Source organism: Littorina saxatilis, linkage group LG1 (genome assembly GCF_037325665.1).
Source record: "Littorina saxatilis isolate snail1 linkage group LG1, US_GU_Lsax_2.0, whole genome shotgun sequence".
In the NCBI taxonomy this organism is placed as follows: Eukaryota; Metazoa; Mollusca; class Gastropoda; order Littorinimorpha; family Littorinidae; genus Littorina; species Littorina saxatilis.
This window is the reverse complement of record NC_090245.1, coordinates 76102721-76125454: the sequence shown is the minus strand read 5'-3', so window position 1 is coordinate 76125454 and position 22734 is coordinate 76102721. Positions and strand designations below refer to the sequence as shown.

Below are 22734 nucleotides of genomic sequence, written 5' to 3'. Positions count from 1 at the left end.
TTCCCACTGAACACAGAGAGCACCCAGGCTGTTCATGTTTGGTATGTGACCAAGTGGAGGGATGGTCTTATCCCATGTTAAAGCCTGTCCACATCTGAGATGGTGAGCCCAACTGTTTTCACTGGAAGGAGTGTGTCTTGAATCCTTCTTCTTCTTCTTCTTCTGCGTTCGTGGGCTGAAACTCCCACGTGCACTCGTGGTTTGCACGAGTGGAATTTTACGTGTATGACCGTTTTTACCCCTCCATTTAGGCAGCCATACGCCGCTTTCGGAGGAAGCATGCTGGGTAGTTTCGTGTTTCTATAACCCACCGAACTCTGACATGGATTACAGGATTTTTTTCGTGCGCACTTGGTCTTGTGCTTGCGTGTACACACGGGGGTGTTCGGACACCGAGGAGAGTCTGCACACAAAGTTGACTCTGAGAAATAAATCTCTCGCCGAACGTGGGGACGAACTCACGCTGACAGCGGCCAACTGGATACAAATCCAGCGCGCTACCGACTGAGCTACATCCCCGCCCCGTGTCTTGAATCCTAATTCAATGTTTACCTGACTGAGGTCAAACTCGCAAAGTGGCGTAATTGCATAAAGACTTATCTGAAGTAGATAAGGATACACATAATGCACATTTATGGTAGTGGCGTGTAATGTTATCTAAATAAATGTAATGACCCCCGGTTTTAAAGATGTACTCCTTCTCGCGCAAACAATGATGTTAACCCCCATACTGATCTGTCCAGGTGTAACACATATTAAATGTGTGTGTACGTATGTGTGTGTGTGTGTGTGTGTGTGTGTGTGTGTGTGTGTGTGTGTGTGTGTATGTGTGTGTGTGTGTGTGTGTATGCATGTGTGTGTGTATGTGTGTGTGTGTGTGTGTGTGTGTGTGAGTGTGTGTGTGTGTGTGTGTGTGTGTGTGTGTGTGTGTGTGTGTGGTTTGCCAGCGTTTTACTCTCATCGTGTGTATTCTCATACTTCACGGTTGGTGAATCTTACTATGTAATAATCATATCACAAACTATAAAAAAAATATATATTTGTTGTTGATTTCCTGAATAATAACATTTGAGGGTTTGATAGCTCAGTTGACAGAGCACTGGATTTGTGAGCCTCGAATCACAGATTCAAATCCAAACCTGGACAGACACGGGTCAACTTTACGTGATGACTCAGAGATGGTATCCATGTCCCATCCCCGGTAGACTGCTTTGACATGTAAAAGACCTTGGTCATTCTTGGTCACCCAAGCACGCACACCAGTTTTTAGTGCTACTCTTGTTGCTACTAGCTTTTCACTGGGAGGAAGCGACCCGCATTTCCAAGCAATAGGACGATAACAAATGAAACTAAATGAAATGAAATGTCAATATACAGGTGCGAGAAATTGACATATGACCATGATCTTCCAACGGCCACGGTCGTTCTTCCCTTCTACAACGAATGGCCGTCACTCTTACTGCGGACAGTCTATTCCCTGGTTAACCGGACACCCAGACATCTTCTGTGGGAAATTCTGCTCATCGATGACTGCAGCACTATGGGTGAGAGTTTGTGTCCGTGAAGTGATTGAATGCATTGGTTGGTTGATTGATTGGGGAATATATGGATGGTTGGATTTGGTATATTTCAGAGCGAGAGACTCGAGAGAGAGAGAGAGAGAGAGAGAGAGAGAGAGAGAGAGAGAGAGAGAGTGTGTGCACGTGTGTGTGTGTGTGTGTGTGTGTGGTTGTGTGGTTGTGCGTGGTGTTTTTGTGTGTATGTGTGTGTGTGTGTGTGTGTGTGTGTGTGTGTGTGTGTGTGTGTGTGTGTGTGTGTGTGTGTGTGTGTGTTCGAAAAAAACACCCTTTTGATATGAGATCATGGCATCAAACGCAAAATGAAATCAAATACAAAAGGTGAAATGAAACACACTGAAACAAATCATTATTAAGATATGATTCCCCTCAGTGGAAAGCTAGCAGCTTACACATTTCTGTATGTTCCACATTTAGATAATCAAGTTGTATTGCGCAATTGAATGGAGTTGAATTGAATTGAATTTAGTAGAAACAAAGAAAACAAAAACAAACGAAAACATGTTTCGCATAAAATAGACTAGAACGAAATAAACAAGGTCTCGACCAGCCGAGCGCCCGACCATTCTAACGTTTAGACCTTACGTAAAAGTAAAAGAATATTGAAGATCTCATGGCCCACTCATGTGTTTCTCAACTGCTGATTTGTTTTGTTTTGTTTTGTTAGGATATATTATTGTTATAAGTGTTTTTCTCTTGCGAAATTATAAGATAAAGGGGAAAATACATAGTCTTTGTCTAAAACTTTTTAACACGAAAAATAATTTACTTCATTCGTTTTTATTTTCGTTTCTACAGCCGAGCTAGGTAAACCTCTGGACCAGTATCTGCAAGACTTTTTTCCACGTGATCTCGTTCGCGTTCTGCGCATGCCTAAGCGGGAAGGGCTCATCCGGGCACGCATGGAAGGTTGGAAAAAGAGCAACGGAGACGTTGTGGTCTTTTTTGACAGTCACATGGAAGTCAACATTGACTGGTTAGTTTCCCTCGTTTCGTTAAAGGCACAGTCCGTCCAGTGCAGACGATTCAGGTCGTCATCGCAGATGATGTCTATGTTTGTGTGCATGGAATAAGACCATCCCGCCCTTTGGACCAAATATTAACAATTTAGGTGCTTTCTGTGCATCACGGTAGCTTCATATTGATTGATTGATTTTTCTGGACAGAATTTCGCAACGGACACTAGCGACCATTCATACACTCAAAGCACCCCATCCCCCAACAATCTCACTCTCCATAGAAAGCAGTCAGGATATTTTAATGTTGGTATGTGTCCAAGTGGAGGGACTGATCGACTATTAAGAGTTATTGTCCAGAGTTATAGGACTATAGAGGACAAGATTGGGGAATATGCTAAAGAATATGCTGAAGAAGTGGAGAAATGATCGTATCTCATTTAAAAGCCTGGTCAGATCTGAGTTGATGACCCTAACAGTTTTCAAGGGAAGAACTGTGCCTTTAAACACTTAAGATATCTGTGTGTGTGTGTTAGTGTCAGTGTTAGTGAGTGTGTGTATGTGTGTGTGTGTGTGTGTGTGTGTGTGTGTGTGTGTGTGTTAGTGTAAGTGTCAGTGTTAGTGAGTGTGTGTGAATGTGTGTGTGTATATGTGTGTGTGTGTGTGTGTGTGTGTGTGTGTGTGTGTGTGTGTGTGTGTGTGTGTGTGTGTATGCGCGCGTATATGTGTGTGTGTGTATATTTTAGTCAGTGTATTCCCTTGGTCTTTCATTGTCTCGTTCATAAAACATGATAAGTGGTGTCCGCCCCCCTGCACCCAGGGAGATTTAGTGAAAAAACACGGTGAAACTCACAAAAATGTAAACATATATATACACTAAGAAATTGACAAAACAGCGACAAGCTAATATCAGGCAAAAATGTGCATAAATAGAAAATGACAGAAAATAGCAAGAAAATTCTACAAAAAACAACACCTTTCTTCTGAAAATGTGCTTTTGTTGTTCTGAAACTGTACTGTTGTTGCTATGAAAATGTGCCCAACACTGCAACAGCAAAGACAAATTATGAAAAATAAGTTTTCTTGGTTTCTTTTACCGAGACTAGTCTTGGTCGAAGGGTTAGGCCAGCCCAGAACAAACTATATAATATTTATAGTCTCGTTGAAAATCCCAGTGTGATCAGTGTCTTTATCGATTATATGATTGCTTTAGGTCGACAGATTGACAAATAAAAATTAATGGTTTGATATCACTTTTCGCGACTTGTTTGCGTTTCGATTAGTGTTTTTGTGTGTGGTCCATACCCGTCAGGTTGCAGCCCTTGCTGACGGAGATCAAAAAGGATAGGCGCACGGTACCAATGTCAGTGCTGGACTACATCAACCAAGACACGCTAGAGTACAGGTTCAACCGGGGCTACCTTAATCGTTACGGCTTCGACTGGCGACTCGTTTTCTTCGAGACGTTTTTCCGGGATGATCAAATTGGCCCAACACCGCAAAGCCCTCGTCCGTGAGTGTTGCTTTTGTGTTGGCTTGTTTGATTTTTGTTTTCACTGCTCGTTGTTTCAAATCTTTGCACTTGTACTTTTGGTGGAAGTCGAAAGGGCAGAGATTTATTTTTCAAACGATTAGAATAACAGTAGCTGATAACACAATCATTCTTATGAATGTTTAATTTGATACGCACTATCTGTCAAGAGGTTTGAAGACCGGGTACTCGTGTGTGTGTGTGTGTGTGTGTGTGTGTGTGTGTGTGTGTGTGTGTGTGTGTTTGTGTGTGTTTGAGTGTGTGTGTGTGTGTGTGTGTGTGTGTGTGTGTGTAGTACTTGCACTCACATTCTCTTACACGCTCTTTCGTGTGGCTCAAGGAACTTTTGACCTGGTCAGAACAGCAGTCGCCCACTGTAGATCTACTGTACTCTAGATAGGGGAAGGTCGCCTAATATGGACCACTTTTTGTTTCATGCTGATAACTAGTTTGTTATATTTTGTGCTTTGTAGTTGTTTTCTCTTTAGTAATAAGTCAGGCCTAATAAGAGCGAATTAGCTTTAAAAAAACATTCATCAAAAATCAAATACAGACAAATTCACAACTGGTCCATATTAGGAGCCCGGGCGCGTAAAATGGCCATGTAAAGAGGTCTTGGTAAATCATCCTAAATATGCCACTGCACATGTTCTCTCAATGTAACATGGTACAACTCAGGATATATGTCAGACTGGTTCAAATATGCATCATATTTATTTGTTTCGGTTAGATAAGAAGATTATTGAAACATAACACCGAGAGAAAATAAATGAAATCATCAACTTTCACGTAAAGAAGATTGTTTGATATATTTTTTTGAAAGCTTGGTGGCTTGTTGTGACATGTTTTCAGGAAGCTTCTTAATGCATGACTGAAACCAGTCTTTATCTTTTCTTTTCCTTTTTGTGTGTGTTAAAGGTGGTCCATATTAGGGGACACACACACACACTTTGATATTATGCTGTGTTTTGTTTTGCACTAGAAAGACGGGCCCAACACTGCAAAATGTAATAATAACTTTTTTAAATTTTTAATTGTTTTAATTTATTTATTTTTAAATATTTTTTATGTTTTTTGTTAATAATTTATATATATATATATATATTTTTTTTTTTAATATATAAAGACAAGTTTACAAATATACATTTGCACGTATATACAATAAACATACATTTAACATACATTTATATGGGTGAAGGTTTGCGAACAGGTAAGGGGTGTAAGAGAGAGAGAGAGAGAGAGAGAGAGAGAGAGAGAGAGAGAGAGAGAGAGAGAGAGAGAGAGAGAGAGAGAGAGAGAGAGAGAGATGGTGGTCTAAGTAATTGCTATTGAGTACAGGTTCAATTAAAACAAAACGGGCTTGTGGACATAGAAGGCTTTTAAACTGGACACGTGTAATAGGAGACCAAAAAAAAACACCAAAATAACAACAACAAAAACCCAAACAAACAGGATGAATCAAAAATGATCCTTGTACTTGTTCCAATCAGGATTAAATTGTTGAATATTGCTACTAATGAAGGCGTTATATCTTTCTATTCTAAATCGTTGTTGTACAATTTTCTTAAAAATATCAATGTGTGGCAGCATGTCTTTCAGTCTTGCGGTATACACATAATATTTTGCAAGAAACAAGAACAAATCAGAAACCCTGTCTGTATGTACAGCCTCTTTACAACCAAACATAATAAATTCCTTTGATAAAATCAACTGTACACAGTGTGAAAAACTTTCCTGCAGCCACTTTAAAAAATCCCTCCAAAAAGACTGTATGTAGGGCAGTCCCAGAAGAAATGATCCAAACTGTCTTCTTCTTTACAGAAGAAACACAGTGAAGAGTCTACACTTTTTTTGAAAAACAACAGACGCCTTGTTGGGATAATTCTGTATAAAATTCTATACTGTAACCACCGCAATCTAGTATCAATAGTTGTTTTTATAACTTGTGAAAAGACAGTTGTCTTATTCAGATTAATATTAATTTTTTGTGACCATTTCTCAATTGATTTTAATGGACCATCATTGTAAACCAACTTCTCATACAAAATCTTTGAATCAGATTGCATAACAAGTTTACATGACAACATTTCGGACAACACATATTTATTTTCAAATTCTATATTCAAGTTTTGTTGATAACGTTTACTGCTCGTAATACACCTTCATACAGAATCAAATTTACAGACACACGAGGATAAGCTATCTTTAAATCTTCATAAGGCAAGTAACCATTTGGTCCAAGCAGATGCCCTATGGAGATAACTCCATTATCAATCCAGTTTGAAATAAAAATAGTCTTTGTGTCTCAACAGACATGGACATTGAAATGCAGTGGCTCTGAGATAAATTCATCAAAATTCTGAGGCACACATTTACAGACAAATCGTTTATAATTCTTAAATACATCAAACCAAAAAGGGTTCTTTACTTTATGCATCAAAACATTTGCAAATTCCCCACCTCTGTATTCCACACAACAATTGACCCTGGGACAAATTATCTTCAAAATATGTACAATCTTCCCAGCATTCAACATAATCCTTTTCAACCATGTCAATTTTAAAACAGCTAAGTAACAATAGACATCCACCATCTTCAGTCCACCATTTTCATATGGCTGTACAACTATTTTTCTTTTAATTGTATCTGGTTTTTCATCCCATAAAAAAGAATATAGTATTTTATTCAATTCATCGAGAAAATGTTTCTCAGGATCTGGTTAATTCATAAACAGGCGAGTTAATCTTGACATAGCCAGTGTCTTTATAACTGTTACTTTACCGAATGGTGTAAGATTTTTCTTTGACCACATATTTAGATACCTCCGAATTTCTTGGAACTTGTTTTCATAATTTATGTTCACTATTTCCTCCACTTTCACTGAAAAATGTATGCCGAGCACTCTAACTACAGTTGGGTTCCACTTCAAATTTAATTCTGGCATAAATTTAACATTTGATTTTTTAAACGACCCTATCCACACAACAGCAGATTTATCATACTTTATCGTAAGTCCAGATGATAATTCAAAATGTTTTAACACTTTAATGCAGGCACAGAAAGATTCTTGGTACCATCCAGAAAAAAGGTTGTGTCATCTGCAAACTGCGATAGGAGAATTTCTCTATCTCCAACCTGGATTCCATGTATATTCTCATTCTGACGAATCATAATAGACAAAATCTCTGCACAAAGAAGGTATGAATACGGTGACAGAGGATCTCCCTGCCTGGTACCACGCTCTACACTGAATACATTCACGTTGACGCAAGATTTAATATTACAATAAAAAGAAAAAATCCATCGTCTTATGTCATCCCCAAAATTAAATTTGTGAAGGGATTGTTTTAATAAAAGGCCAGGTGATACTATCGAACGCCTTCGCAAAATCGACCATGAAAAGCAATAATGACAGCCTTAGCTCATATGAAACCACGTTCACTTGTGTGAGTTAACAGCTGTGTCTGTGGACAGAAACTGTGCCGTTTTCAAAAAAAAAGAAAGGTAAGCTGTTGGAACGTTTGTTATTGACAAGAAACGTTACATTCACAAATATAACACGTCTTGTCAATAACAAACGTTCCAACAACTTACCTTTCTTGGTTTTTTATTCTGAAAATTGGAACGTTGGAAGTCGTTATGTTTTTTCGATTTGTGCCGTTTTCAGCGTGTATATACGCGCCCGCAACTGTTTTGACACGTGCAAGCGATCCAGACAGGGTAAATGTGGGGAATGTCGACATTATGTTGAGCGGTCTATCATCGTTAGTTTTGTCAGAACCGGAGGTGGTCCATATTAGGAGCCGGTCCATTTTAGGCAACTTTTCCCTATATCCGAGTTGTCAAACACGCCGTTTTAAGATACGGATTAATCTTTCTCCAAACCCCTAGACCTGGCTAATCTCGACAACAAGGTATAAAGTGCTTGTTACTTGTAACAATGAAGTTGCTCTGGTTATTTTGACCGATTAACTGTTCAAATCCTAATTGATTTGTATTAAAACCTGTGTTCACGACGGAGGGCCTGTCGCGATAGCAAGCTGCATTATTGCCAATTGCCGGATATTGATAGCGTGTGTGTGTGTGTGTGTGTGTGTGTGTGTGTGTGTGTGTGTGTGTGTGTGTGTGTGTGAGTGTGTGTGTGTGTGTGTGTGTGTGTGTGTGTGTGTGTGTGTGTGTGTGTGTGTGTGTGTGTGTTACCAAAGTATGTAAGTCAGTGTGTCTGTATTGGATAGAAGACTAAACCAACCAAACTGTACTATCCAAAAACACAGGCGGACATTGACAGGGTAGCAGACACTTGTAAAAACTTACACACGAAGCATTTTTGAACTTTGACTGCCGTGTCGAGGTATTAAGTTGTTTCGCTCTCTAAGAAATCCAATCTTAAAACGCTTTTTTTTATTCGCTTCTGAGCCAGATGAAGAGATAACATCGTTGCTTTCATGCTCCTTTCACGGCCCGGCGAGATAAGGTCGTGTTTGGCCAAGGTGTAGTCTTACTTGTACATACGCAGCCTCTTAAGTGCAGTTGCTTAGGAGATACTTTAGCATTCAAGTTAACCCAAACATGTTTGGGTGGGGGCGAGGGTTGGGGATGTATTAGAGAGAGAGAGAGAGAGAGAGAGAGAGAGAGAGAGAGAGAGAGAGAGAGAGAGAGAGAGAGAGAGAGAGAGAGAGAGAGAGAGAGAGAGAGAGAGAGAGAGACGTAAGACGTAAGACGTAAGACATTTTATTGATTAAACACACAAGGTTCATTTCAACGGGGAGGGGGGGGGGGGATCAGTAATACATGCCGTGTGTTTGTATTTATGGACAATCACCCGGTTTTATCTCTTTCTCTCTAACATATATATACTCACACGAACGCACGCACGCTCTCACTCTCTCTCTCTCACTCTCTTTCTCTTAAACATAAAGACATATCCAGCGCATGAATTAACAATATATATGGATAGGTGCAACGACAAACAAGTTTACAGTGCTAACATACATTATCGGCTTTCAATCATGTTCTATCGTTCCACGGCACAAACTCTCTCTCTCTCTTTTTCTCTCTCTCTCTCTCTTTCTCTCTCTCTCTCTCTCTCTCTCTCTCTCTCTCTCTCTCTCTCTCTCTCTCTCTCTCTCTCTCTTTCTAACCTACAAACATTTCCAGCGCATAAATCAACAATTTGAATAGGTACAATATCAACACAGGTGTACTACACCAGCATACATTATTTGCAATCAAACCTGCTCTAACATTCAACGGCACAAACTATGAATAACCATCGCCGTCTCGTTCACCTGTTCCACATTGGGTAGCTAGTCCAACAAACTTTTTCTTTTTTGAAAAACACGATATAAGAATCTGGCCACATGCACCACTGAATCTCCTTTATCTACAGACATAACACGTATAATACTGTTCGCATCTTCACTCTGGGTTTTTTCTCTTAGTATTTTGACATCAAGTCTATAATCACAATATCCTTTGCATACAAACAATACATGTTTCTCGTCTTCCACGTCCTCTCTGCATACAGGGCAAATCAAAAGGCCCGGTACAACGTCGGTTCGATAGTGGCATTTGTGAGTGTTTATGGGTGAAATACCAAATCGAAATTGTATGTATGCATCTCGAAAACAGCGGAGCTGAATATGGTCTATATATATATATATATAGAGAGAGAGAGACAGAGACAGAGACAGAGACAGAGAGAGAGAGACAAAATCTTTATTATCGAGGGTGATAGATAAGCAAGAATATTGCGTTTTTACATCCAGCCCTCGAGAGAGAGAGAGAGAGAGAGAGAGAGAGAGAGAGAGAGAGAGAGAGAGAGAGAGAGAGAGAGAGAGAGAGAGTGAGAGAGAGAGAGAGAGAGACAAGACAAGACAAGACAAGACAAGACAAGACAAAATCTTTATTATCGAGGGTAATAGATAAGCAAGAATATTGCTTTTTTACATCCAGCCCTCGAGAGAGAGAGAGAGAGAGAGAGAGAGAGAGAGAGAGAGAGAGAGAGAGAGAGAGAGAGAGAGACAGAGACAGAGACAGAGACAGAGACAGAGACAAAGACAGAGAGACAGACAGAGAGACAGTCGGACAGACATATGGATAGGCAGGAAGACAGACAGTCAGACATACGGATTTGTATTCATTTACTTTTCTTAAATTGTTAAGATGTCATGCCTGGTAAAGGGAAGACAAAACGAGAGAGGTTCTGATGTGTTAGCAATAATGGTATTGATGTTAAAGATGATGTCCTGATTAGTGTGTGTGTGTGTGTGTGTGTGTGTGTGTGTGTGTGTGTGTGTGTGTGTGTGTGTGTGTGTGTGTGTGTGTGTGTAGTTTTTGGAGAATTTGACGAATCTGAAGAATCTGAGGTATCCAACGTACCTTAATCTAGACGCACACGGCACAAATTGGCCGAAAACGCACCTTAAGTATGGTAATCATTTCAATTAAAGTGAGTGAATGCGCTTCGGGAAGCTGCTTCTCTGCGGTGTTGGAAACAAAAAGAAGTCAATAAGCGCAGCTACGCGGCCCACCATCTCTGACGCGGCAGCCTAGTAACCGCTTCACGTACACAAATAAGGGAAGTAACTCAACGGAAGTTACCCATATAACCCTCACAAAGAGTGCTCTTCCAATGGTTGTGTTATGACATTTAAGCTTTTAAGAACCTTTTGTAGGCTATTACGCAGAATCTTTTTTTTTATTGTATAACTTTGGAAGCGATCTGAGAACCTTTTTTTCTTTGGTACATGTATTATACCTTTGATTAACAAATACCATCAGTAATTTTTTCTTCGGCGTCAGGGGCGCTATGATGGTGGGAGCAGCCTTCGCGATTGACAGGAAGTATTTCGGCGAGCTGGGAGGATACGACACAGGCATGAAGGTGTGGGGAGGCGAGAACCTGGAGATGGCCTGGAGGGTAAGGGCTTGATGCTAAACCTGTCATCATTCTCTGACAATCATGTCGACGTCACAACTCAGTTAGTCAGCTAACTAGCGTAATAAAATCTAGGTTTTACGTCACGCGTTTTGCCAAGATCTGCAGTCTTGGTGGGAGCAAAACAACGTATGCATTTGAAACATTGGAGAAAAAAGTGAGTCACGGGTGACGCAATATCTACACGTACAAGTACATGTCTTTGCTAAACGTTTGACCATCTAGAAAACTGTATTGATCGAATGACTCACCTGAGTAATTGTCTCACCTGAGTAATTGGTGAGTATTAGGATTCATATAATGTGTCCGTCCGGATGTCTGGCCGGTCGGCCGGATGGCCGGACGACAGGCCGTCTGTCCGTGGACAAAAAACTTAACGTTGACGTTATCTCAGATGTTTTTTTAAGCTAGACCTCTTAAACTTTGCACACTTTTAGGGTTTGATGATCTCACGAAGTGACTCCAGTTTGGTTGACCCAAATTTTGGGGTCACAGCGGGGTCATGTTCGTTTCATAAAAACTTAAAGGCACAGTAAGCCTGCCGTAATATAATAACGGGTATTTATATAGCGCCTTATCCGAAGTTCAAAGCGTAAGCCATCACAGATACTGTCAGGCTTTTACACACAGTACAAACACCATTTCATTTTAAACACTCACCGCTTCAGAACGTTCTAGGTGCCCTCCGTAAAGAGCGAGCAATTTTCAAAGAATTTATTTTTGCGTGGTTTATCTTACCTCTGAGCCATCGTGAACCCGTGTAATCCAGTTTCCCTTTTTTCACAATTTAGCCGCCAGTTTGTCATTTCAATGCAAATATCTGTAAGCTTACCTGCAATAGCACGTTATTGTGTACCTTTGAATCTGAAATGCAACATTGAAACGGCTGCGAACTAGAGCAGTGGCGGTTAACGGTTCAGAGCAACTGGTGCCAGGCAGCGTTGTCTGCTACGAGAACCACGACCTTGCGTGACCCTGCTTCCGGGCTATCTTTTTTTAAACTTTCAAAACTTCGTATTGTTCTGATCTTGTCTTGATGAAAAAAGATTTCTTTTATGATTTAAGAATGTTTGTGTAACAAGCTGTCAATTTATTATTTAGATTTCAAAAGTTAGGTCAGAAGCGCAAAAAAGCACCGTTCGATTGTCTGACAGACAATCCGCAAAATTAATTCTTTGAAAATTGCTAGCTCTTTACGTAGGGCACCTAGGATGTTCCCGTTCGGTGAGCGTTCAAATGGAAGGGTGTTTGTACTGTGTGTAAAAGCCTGACAGTATCTGTGATGGTTTACGGGAGGCTTACTGTGCCTTTAACGTTGTTATCTCTGATGATTTTAAAGCTAGAGCTTTGAAACCTTGCACACTTCTAGGGTTTGGCAATCTCTGAACTTGACCTAAGTTTGATTGACCCTTGTCAAGTTTTGGGGTCATGGGGGTTCATGTTCGATTCATAATAATTAACATTGACGTCATTTCAGGTGTTTTTGAAGCTTTTGGGGTCAAAGCGGGGTCATGTTCGGAACAACTTTACGTTGATATTTTCTGAGCTATTTTGGAAGCAAAAGCCTTCAAATTTCACACAATTGTAGGTGTTGATAATCAGCAGACATGACCCAAATTTGGCTTGTTTTCATCAAATTTTAAAATGTTAGAGTCCCAGCATGAAAAGATTTGCTGGAAAAGAGGTCATACATAGATTGTGGAATCCTCCTTTTAAGACCTACAAAACCCTGAGAAAATCAGGTCTTATAATGGGGGTAAACAGAACAGGGTCTTGAAAATGTCTTATGGGGATTTGGGGTCTTAAACGGAAAGGCGTCTTCTAAGGGGTAAGGTGGTTCAGGGAGGGGCAGGGGTACCGAAGGCAAGTCGTGTGCAAGCATTTGCTTTTCTTGTTTTGGGTATGCGGCCAAGTTTTTTGTTTTTTGTTTGTTTGTTTGTTTGCTTAACGCCCAGCCGACCACGAAGGGCCATTTCAGGGCGGTGCTGCTTTGACATATAACGTGCGCCACACACAAGACAGAAGTCGCAGCACAGGCTTCATGTCTCACCCAGTCACATTATTCTGATACCGGACCAACCAGTCCTAGCACTAACCCCATAATGCCAGACGCCAGGCGGAGCAGCCACTAGATTGTCAATTTTAAAGTCTCAGGTATGACCCGGCCGGGGTTCGAACCCACGACCTCCCGATCACGGGGCGGACGCCTTACCACTAGCCCAACCGTGCCGGTATGCGGCCAAGTGGAGGGATGGTTTTAGTAACAGTCTGGCCTGACCTGAGATCGAACCGTCTTTACGAGAAGGAGTGTGCCTTTATAGGAAGGCCTTTAAACCTTTGAATGTTATTACTTCAGCGTGTCATTGTTACTTCACACTTCACACACACACACACACACACACACACACACACACACACACACACACACACACACACACACACACGCGCGCGCGCACGCACGCACGCGCGCACGCGCGCAAGCACACACACACACACACACGCGCGCGCGCACACTCACACGCACGCACGCACGCACGTACGCACTCACACACACACACACACACACACACACACACACACACACACACACACACAAACAAATCTAATAAGTCCGTTCTTTCCTTTTACCTGCCTGGTCAACATACCTTGCACCTGCCGTTACACAGGTGTGGCTGTGTGGGGGACGGCTGGTGCACTTACCTTGTTCTCACCTGGGTCACGTGGCGCGTGCTCAGCCCTACATCTTCCCTGAAGGCAGGAGGAACATAGAGATGTTCAACTACAAGCGTGCCATCTTGGTGTGGATGGAGGACCAGCACAAGGAGTTTGTCTATAACTATTCTCCAGAAATGAAAGTGCGTTTTACGTAGTAATGATGATCTTCCTCAATCGGTGTGTGAGTGTGTGCGCGTGTGTGTGTGTGTGTGTGTGTGTGTGTGTGTGTGTGTGTGTGCGTGCGTGTGTGCGTGCGTGCGCGCGCGCGCGCGTGTGTGTGTGTGTGTGTGTGTGTGTGTGGCTGAATGACTACAAATAATTTGTCTATGAAAACTACCCAGAAATGGAGATGTGTTCGAATGATGGACTGTGGGAAGTAGGTAATAATAGGGAAACTTTGTTCATAACACCGAACATTATATTGCTGCCAAACATTTTCACGGTGGGGAAAAGGTCACACCAAGGCTTGCCCGAACTTTTAATATGATAATTGTGGAAAATTTGCCGAAGAATATGCATTTATCCGAGCGACAACAGCTAGTTCCTACTTGAAGGGTTATCGTGCGGTTGTAATAGCATAACTACAGTGTAAACTAGAAAGTCAAATAATCAGTGTGTGATGTTGGGCATGTTTTCACCGTTTAAATTACCTTGCGAGAGATAGCTCAATGGGTAGCGGCGCTGGCTTGAAACCAGTCGTCGCTATCCCCCACGTTCGGCAAGGGATTTATTTCCCAGAGTCCATTTTGTGCAGACTTTCCTCGCTGTGCCGAATACCCCCCGTGTGCACGCATGCGCACGATAAAGATCCCAAGTTTATAACGAAAGTCTCAGGGCTTGGAAAAATAGATACACGCATGCAAGAAAAAATAAATAAAGGGTAGCTCCATATATTATGGCAGCTCGCTTTCCCAAATGAGAAAGCAGTCCGAATGTCCACGAGGATAACCTCACAGCACGATATGGTACCAATTAATGAAGCCTTTTCTTCAGTAATTGGGACAAAGAAGATACTCCGCGTTTATAATATTCTGGACCGGACAAGCGTTAGTTATTTACTGTGGTTTTCTCTGAGTTCAAAGTATGTTAAACACATTTCTCATAAATTATGAGATAGTACAGTGTTCTATGTCTCTGTCTATGTTGTCCAAACTCATATACCACCTTTTCAAATTTTGTAGTATTTTAAAATATGTGTGATAGTTTCTAAGACAACATCGTCATTTCTGAGTACCTTGACCTCTTTGCGGACAAAACCGGTTTAAAGACAGTAAATATGCAGTTAAGTTGGAATCAGCATTTTATTTTTGTCAAGAAAAGGAAAGCCATGTGAAAAGAAGGGAGGCAACCTGTGCTGGCTTGAGAAATGATCGGAGTATGAATGCAGGCACTTTGCATTAAAGTCTTGCTTTGCAGTATTAAATAGCGAATATTAAACATCCCTTGTTCTTTTTTTTAACGTTTTATTTACAACAAAAGTAAGTCATGTAAGAACAAGCTAATAATCATATTAGGGTGGGGGTGATTATTATAACGTCTACGCTCAATTGTATGTTTTGGATTGGATTGGATTGGATTGGATTGGATTGGATAAGATTTACAGTCCAGTGAGGTTACCCTCATGGAAATTCGGGCTGCTTTCTCCCCGGGGAAAGCGAGCTGCCATACATACGGCGCTACCCATATTTTTTTTTTTTTTCCCCCTGCATGCGTGTATTCATGTTTCCTGAGACTTAATGCCGTGTGAGATGGATTTTTTTTTTTTTACTTTATTCCAATGGACATTTTTTATCTATGCCTATACAATTTTGCCAGGAAAGACCCTTTTGTCAATCGTGGGATCTTTAACGTGCACACCCCAATGTAGTGTACACGAAGGGACCTCGGTTTTTCGTCTCATCCGAAAGACTAGCACTTGAACCCACCACCTAGGTTAGGAAAGGGGGGGAGAAAATTGCGGCCTGACCCAGGCCTGAACACGCAACCTCTCGCTTCCGAGCGCAAGTGCGTTACCACTCGGCCACCCAGTCCTTTATAATTGTGTGTGTGTGTGTGTGTGTGTGTGTGTGTGTGTGTGTGTGTCAGTGTGTGTGTGTCAGTGTGTGTGTGTGTTTGTTTGTGTGTGTGTGTGTGTGTGTCAGTGTGTGTGTGTGTCAGTGTGTGTGTGTGTGTGTGTGTGTGTCAGTGTGTGTGCCAGTGTGTGTGTCAGTGTGTGTGTGTATGTATATGTGTGTGTGTGTGTGTGTGTGTGTGTGTGTGTGTGTGTGTGTGCGCGTTTGCGTGTGTTCGTATGTGTATGTGTGTGCGAGCGTGCGTACGTGCGTTAAACTAGTCTTTGTACCGTTTCAGGGTCTTGATGTTGGAGACGTGAGCGATCGCCTGGCCTTGAAAGAAAAGCTTCAGTGTCGTAACTTTACGTGGTACATGGACAACGTCTGGCCTGAACTATCTGTATACAACCAAGACGTTCAAGCTTGGGGTTCTGTGAGTTACTGTGAGAAAGAGATGCAGTGTCGCAATACGGAACATGATAGCAGTCGAGTTATTCTCTAAAGCTGTGTGCCATTTTGTGACATGCATTTTCTGTTCTTTCAATGATTATACATGTATATTAAGTTTCAACTAGAATGTACTCTTTACTTTTTTTCTCACTAATATTCCATTAAGTTAATGATTCAAACATGCACAATAAAACATAGTTGAAAGAATTGTTTTTATTTTTTTATTTGATTGTCAGTATTCAAATCCATGTCACAACCTTTGGTTTCAGTATTACGAAGGTGATGTACTTTGAAACCCTTGTGATTTGCTGATCGTGGACAAACAAAATGTGCAAGTGTGTCTAAATTCCTTCTCCATGGGCCAAGGATATATATGGAACCAGTAATTATTAATGAAATCAATGTGTAAGGTTAAGATGTCTCAGTTAAGTAAAGAAATATCACCTTCGTAACATGGTTTCCACTGGGACACAGCTCTGGAGGATAACCCAGTAGCAAAAACAATAGTTTAGCGCAAAGTGACACTAAAAGAAAACTTCGGTGCCTTGTTTTATACGTACTACATGGATAGCATTCTGCCGGAATTAAATATCAATGAAGAAGATGTGTAAACGATCAGCTTCACCATCATTTTATGTTTTGGTTTTCAGCTGGTGAATAAGGCGAGCGAGAAGTGTGCGGACAATCATGGTTACTTATTTCAAGCACCTGCTGATCTTTATACTGACAGCTGTCATTTCCTGTATAATACTCAGGTATGTCACACTCAGGAATAAGTATATTTATTACCAATTCAGTGCCCCATATGACTTTTTGACCAATCAGGACGGATTCTAGGTGACCCTCTAAATGTTATAACGTTCAGGCAGCCGGGACCCTTTTTGTTTATCAAGCTAAAAATGAACAAGACAAAGTAAAAATTTAAATCAGCAATGTCAGTGTGATTTATTCTGAAGAATGACACTTCAAATGCTGTCAGATAATACTCTCTTTATCTAAAAAATACCGAAAAGCGAGTTTTGTCGATGGGTGCTTTACGGAACAGCGAGGCACCGCCCATCCTCTGAGTGTGCAATGCCGACTCGCTCACTTGAAATCTAAATTATCAAACTAAGCTCGGAAAATCAAGTGAAATTGGGTCACTCGCTTTACGTCAAATGTATCTTTACGTCATTTCCCATCCATCTGGAGTCGGTTCTAAATCTGTCGCTCTCTGTTCAACAAGAAAAAGCGAAGCAACCGAAACGCATGTTCAACATGGTTTGTTGTGTGTCAAACGCATTTGACCTGTGAATATTCATCACGTAAGGTGTGTTACTCTGATTGGCTGACCCAGGTCACGAGAATTCTTTGACTGACAGGCATAATCAGGTAGGAGCGCTCTAGTTCCCATTGTGGCTGTTCTGTCTAATTCGCGGGGTCGCTTCGAAATTTCTTTTGGTCGAATTAAACGGTAATAAAACCGTTATTTCTAATATGCTGACTGTTAGCAAATGATAACAGACATGTCTCACAAACGATATCAGCATTCGCATTAAAGGCTCATGCTTGATATCTTTTTTTTCGACATGTCTGTTATCATATTAGTTAGAAATAACTCATAATAACGTACATGTTCTGCAGTGCAAAGGTACTCTTACAATGTAAATAGTCTAGTGTATAGTATGTGGGACATGGACAATTTATGAGCAGGAGATACTTCAAATCCAAACTCACGGGATTATACACAGACATGCAAACAGACATACAGACAGGGGCAGACACAAAGCTTATATTTAAGCTAAGGTCACACTATCACGAATATCTTGGCGAACCAAAACGAGTTATGTAGTACGATTTTGCCACAACGATGTTTGCCATGAATGATTGCGAAAAATCGGCCGAACAAGAACGAAGTAATACGAACCACAACGACCTCGGCGATTTTCTCCACAAATCCCAAATCGTTGTAGTTCGCCGACAAAATTCGTCACAGTGGGACATAGGCTTTACATATTAAAAGGTTATTACGTGCGTTACAGAAGACCGCACCGTGTTAAATCACGCGAACTACATGTGTGCAGGGTTTTTCACTGGCAAAGAGCGGCCTGCTGAGGACAACACTGCAGTGTGTGGTAGTGAAAGAAGTCATCATTGGGGGACGGCCAAAACTTGAAGACTGCATCACGGGTCCCAGGGACCAGTGGAACCACACAAAAGTAGGCTTGCACACAATGGTCGCGCTAAAAAGGGGCAGTTGTCGGGAGGAGGGGGGGGGGAATTGTCGGGGGGGGGGGGGGGGGGGCGGGGGCAGTTGTCGGGGGGGGGGAGCAGTTGACGAGGTGGGGGGGGGGGGGGCGGGGCAGTTGTCGGGGGAGGGGGGGCAGTTGACCAGGGGGGGAGGGGGCAGCTGACGAGGGGGGGAGTTGTCGGGGATGGGTGGGGTGGGGCCGTTGACGGGGGGGGGGGGGGGGGTGGGGCAGTTGACGGGGGGGGGGGAGTTGACGGGGGGGATTTGACCGGGGAGGGGGGGAGTTGTCGGGGGTGGGTGGGTGGGTGGGGGGGCAGTTTACGGGGGGGGGGGGGGGCAGTTGTCGGGGGGAGGGAGTTGTCGGGGGGTGCAGTTGACGGGGGGGTGTGGGGTGTGGCAGTTGACGGGGTGGGGGGGGGGTGGCAGTTGACGGGGGGAAGTTGTCCGGAGGTAGGGGTGTTGTCGGGGGGGGGGGGGAGTTGTCGGGGGGGGGGGGGAATGTTGTCGGGGGGGGGGGGGGTGAGTTCGGGTGGGGGGGGGGAGTTGTCGGGGTTCAGGTTTCAGGTTCACCATTTCAGATCTGGCTGAACTTTTACTTGGGATAAGAACATCCCTCCGCGTGGACATATTCTGAAAATCACTATCCCGATTGCTTTTTGAGAAGAGTAAGATTTTTAAATTCATTAATTCTACACAGATTTCCATAGTGTCCACTAAGAAATTAATTCATCACACAAAATAATCAGTCTGCGCAGAAAGCATCAAGGCATTTGATTTTTGCTATATGTCTAAGTGGGAAGGATAGTCTTATCCCGTGTGAATGCCTTGACGTATCTGAGATGGTGAGTCGAATCGTTTGAAAGGGAGGGACTGTGCCTTTAGTAATGAATCGTATAACATCCGCATGGGCCTAAGCCTATTAGTGACATTAGATACTTTGAAAGGAATGCCGAGGAAGATACACGTGTTCTCCATTTTATCACGTACGTAAACAGGGGTTACGTCTCGGAAGATGTGTTTTGGATGTGTCAGTGTTTATTGTTTTTTGGCGTTCTCGCAGAACGTCACAATGGGAGTCAAACCCACCGATAGCGACACAGTGGTTGCAAGCTAGCGCCGCTACTGACTGGGCTATCTCCACGCCCCATACTAGCGTGATTTACAACATTAACCCCACCCTGCATAGAAAGCAGACAGTCGGTTGCCTTTGGATATGTGTGGAAGTGGAGGCATGGTCTTTTCCCAGGTAGAAAGCCTTGGCAGACCTGAGATGGTGAAGAGGGGGGCGATGCTTTACCACGTGCACCGGGAATGGGCTTTTTGAACGTAACGTGCATGGGCATGGGGACATTTTCGTAGCGTGCACCGTGCATGGAGCTTTTTCGTAACGTGCACCGTGGATCACCGTGCATGGCACTTTTGGCCTCAACGTGCACATGCACAGACCCTCCCCCCCCCCCCATGGTGACCCTCGGTGAAGGACACAATGCATATTAAATGTTGTTTTATAACTTTGTTTGTAGGAGGGTTCATTGGTTCACTTGTCCTCAAAGATGTGTCTTGACGAGGATCCCAACGGACCCGTCATGAGAAGCTGTGATCGAAACAGGACGTCACAGCACTGGAAGTTCACACATTACGTCACTAGATGATGACGTCAGGGGTCTTGTGACGTCACGGTGCTACTTCACAGAAAGGAAGGAGACAGATTTTTTTTGGTATCATTATTTATTTTATCTGATGTGCCATTTCATTTGCCATTGCTGTGTTCTTGTCTGTTTAATGCTAAACAGACGTAGTGACGGATCTTGGAATTATTTCTTTGCTTTAGGCCTATATGTAAAATGAGTTATGATTAAATGCATCCTTCTTTGCGTTGCTTACTGTTCTCACTCTAACAGTCATGCTTGCCCCACTCACTTTGGCACCATCATTCTCACTCTTGCTTTCGCTCTGGTAAATAACCTATGCTTGCACAACCTTTCTTACGCTGGCTCTCACTCAACTCTGGCACTCTACTCTGGCAGATCACCCATGCTGGTCCCACTCACTCTGGCAGATCACCCATGCTAGTCCCACTCACTGTGGCAGATCACCCATGCTAGTCCCACTCACTTTGGCAGATCACCCATTCTAGTCCAACTCACCCTGGCAGATCACCCATGCTAGTCCCACTCACCCTGGCAGATCACCCATGCTAGTCCCACTCACTCTGGCAGATCACCCATGCTAGTCCCACTCACTCTGGCAGATCACCCATGCTAGTCCCACTCAATCTGGCAGATCACCCATGCTAGTCCCACTCACTCTGGCAGATCACCCATGCTAGTCCCACTCACTCTGGCAGATCACCCATGCTAGTCTCACTAACTTTGGCAGATCACCCATGCTCGTCCCACTCACCCTGGCAGATCACCCATGCTCGTCCTACTCACTCTGGCAGATCACCCATGCTAGTCCCACTCACTTTGGCAGATCACCCATGCTCGTCCCACTCACTCTGGCAGATCACCCATGCTAGTCCCACTCACCCTGGCAGATCACCCATGCTGGTCCCACTCACTCTGGCAGATCACCCATGCTAGTCCCACTCACTCTGGCAGATCACCCATGCTAGTCCCACTCACTCTGGCAGATCACCCATGCTAGTCCCACTCACTCTGGCAGATCACCCATGCTAGTCCCACTCACTCTTGCAGATTACCCATGCTAGTCCCACTCACTCTGGCAGATCACCCATGCTAGTCCCACTCTGGCAGATCACCCATGCTAGTCCCACTCACTCTGGCAGATCACCCATGCTAGTCCCACTCACTCTGACAGATCCCCCATGCTAGTCCCACTCACTCTGGCACTCTACTCTGGCAGATCACCTATGCTGGTCCCACTCACTCTGGCAGATCACCCATGCTAGTCCCACTCACTCTGGCAGATCACCCATGCTAGTCCCACTTACACTGGCAGATCACCCATGCTAGTCCCTCTCACTATGGCAGATCACCCATGCTAGTCCCATTCACTCTGGCAGATCACCCATGCTAGTCCCACTCACTCTGGCAAATCACCCATGTTAGTCCCACTCACTCTGGCAGATCACCCATGCTAGTCCCACTCACTCTGGCAGATCACCCTTGCTAGTCCCACTCACTCTGGCACCACCGCACTCTCTCTGGCACAACCATTATCACTCTGGTAGATCTTACTCTGGCAATTGCTCTGGCACCACCATTCTCACTCCGGCACTCACTCTACCACTCATTCTCGAACATCACCCATGCTGGACCCACTCACTCTGCACATCGTGGACCCTCCGTTGACATCCTAACCGCTAAACTAACAACACCCTGGTTATTCTCATGAAGAACAGGGGGGGAAATTGAGTGTTGAAAGGACTGTGGTATTGTGTATGGTCGGTGAAAACATTATAATAATCATAATAATAATAAATGAGCATTTATATAGCGCAACATCATAACTTTACAATTATGCTCTTTGCGCTTGACACATTTAAAATTAAAACACAGTTATACAAGCATTTACATCTACATTCATAGTCAACAACGCTTAATTAAAAGCATACACCATCAAACATACATTACAAAAGATTCTTCCACTAACTAAGTAATAAAAACATGAATAAAATAGGTAGTAAAAAACAAGGAAATACCAGCTGAATACCCTTAATCAAACAGAACATGTTATCAACAATGCTGAAAACAGTCCTAGATGTTTATTTACATTATCACTAAAACAACAAATACAGTACATGTAGCCTACTGATGGACTGAGAAAACAAAATCAGGGATTGTATTTCTTGAAGAGGTGCGTTTTAAGTGCTCGTTTGAATGCTTGGGGTGACTGAGAGTGGCGGATGTGAAAGGGGAGAGAATTCCATTGTGTGGGTGCGCAGAAAGTAAAAGTGCGTTGTCCGTATGTTTTGGTTTTGGTGTGTGGAATGGTAAGGATGCGACAGTCAGAAGAGGCACGGAGTTGTCTTGCTGGAGAATAGACGGTGAGGAGTTCAGAGAAGTAAGCAGGAGACGAGCCAGAAAAGAAGTTAAAGCAGAGGGTGGACAGTTTGTAGTCAATGCGGGCTTGAATAGGTAACCAGTGCAGTGTGTGAAGAAGTGGTGTTGCGTGATCTCGTTATACGGGGGGGGGGGGGGGGGGAGAGGGGACAGAGAGAGAGACCAAACCACACCAACCACACCATACCTCCACACCACACCAACCACCCCAACCACACAACACCAACCACCACCTGACACCCCACCCCACTCCACC

The 22734-nt window shown here is 43.1% G+C and overlaps 1 protein-coding gene across 1 annotated transcript in view; it reads left to right on the top strand.

Annotated features, from left to right (window-relative positions):
- LOC138979560 (polypeptide N-acetylgalactosaminyltransferase 1-like) overlaps positions 1 to 22383 on the top strand; it is a 38528-nt gene extending 16145 nt beyond the window's left edge. Inside the window, exons 3-11 of the mRNA XM_070352276.1 lie at positions 1378 to 1544; positions 2376 to 2553; positions 3846 to 4046; positions 10869 to 10986; positions 13671 to 13859; positions 16069 to 16203; positions 16871 to 16975; positions 18284 to 18418; positions 19974 to 22383. Of these exons, the coding sequence (XP_070208377.1) occupies positions 1378 to 1544; positions 2376 to 2553; positions 3846 to 4046; positions 10869 to 10986; positions 13671 to 13859; positions 16069 to 16203; positions 16871 to 16975; positions 18284 to 18418; positions 19974 to 20102 (1357 nt within the window). The 3' untranslated portion in view covers positions 20103 to 22383. The remainder of the gene's footprint in view (positions 1 to 1377; positions 1545 to 2375; positions 2554 to 3845; positions 4047 to 10868; positions 10987 to 13670; positions 13860 to 16068; positions 16204 to 16870; positions 16976 to 18283; positions 18419 to 19973) is intronic.
- Positions 22384 to 22734: the final 351 nt, after the last annotated feature.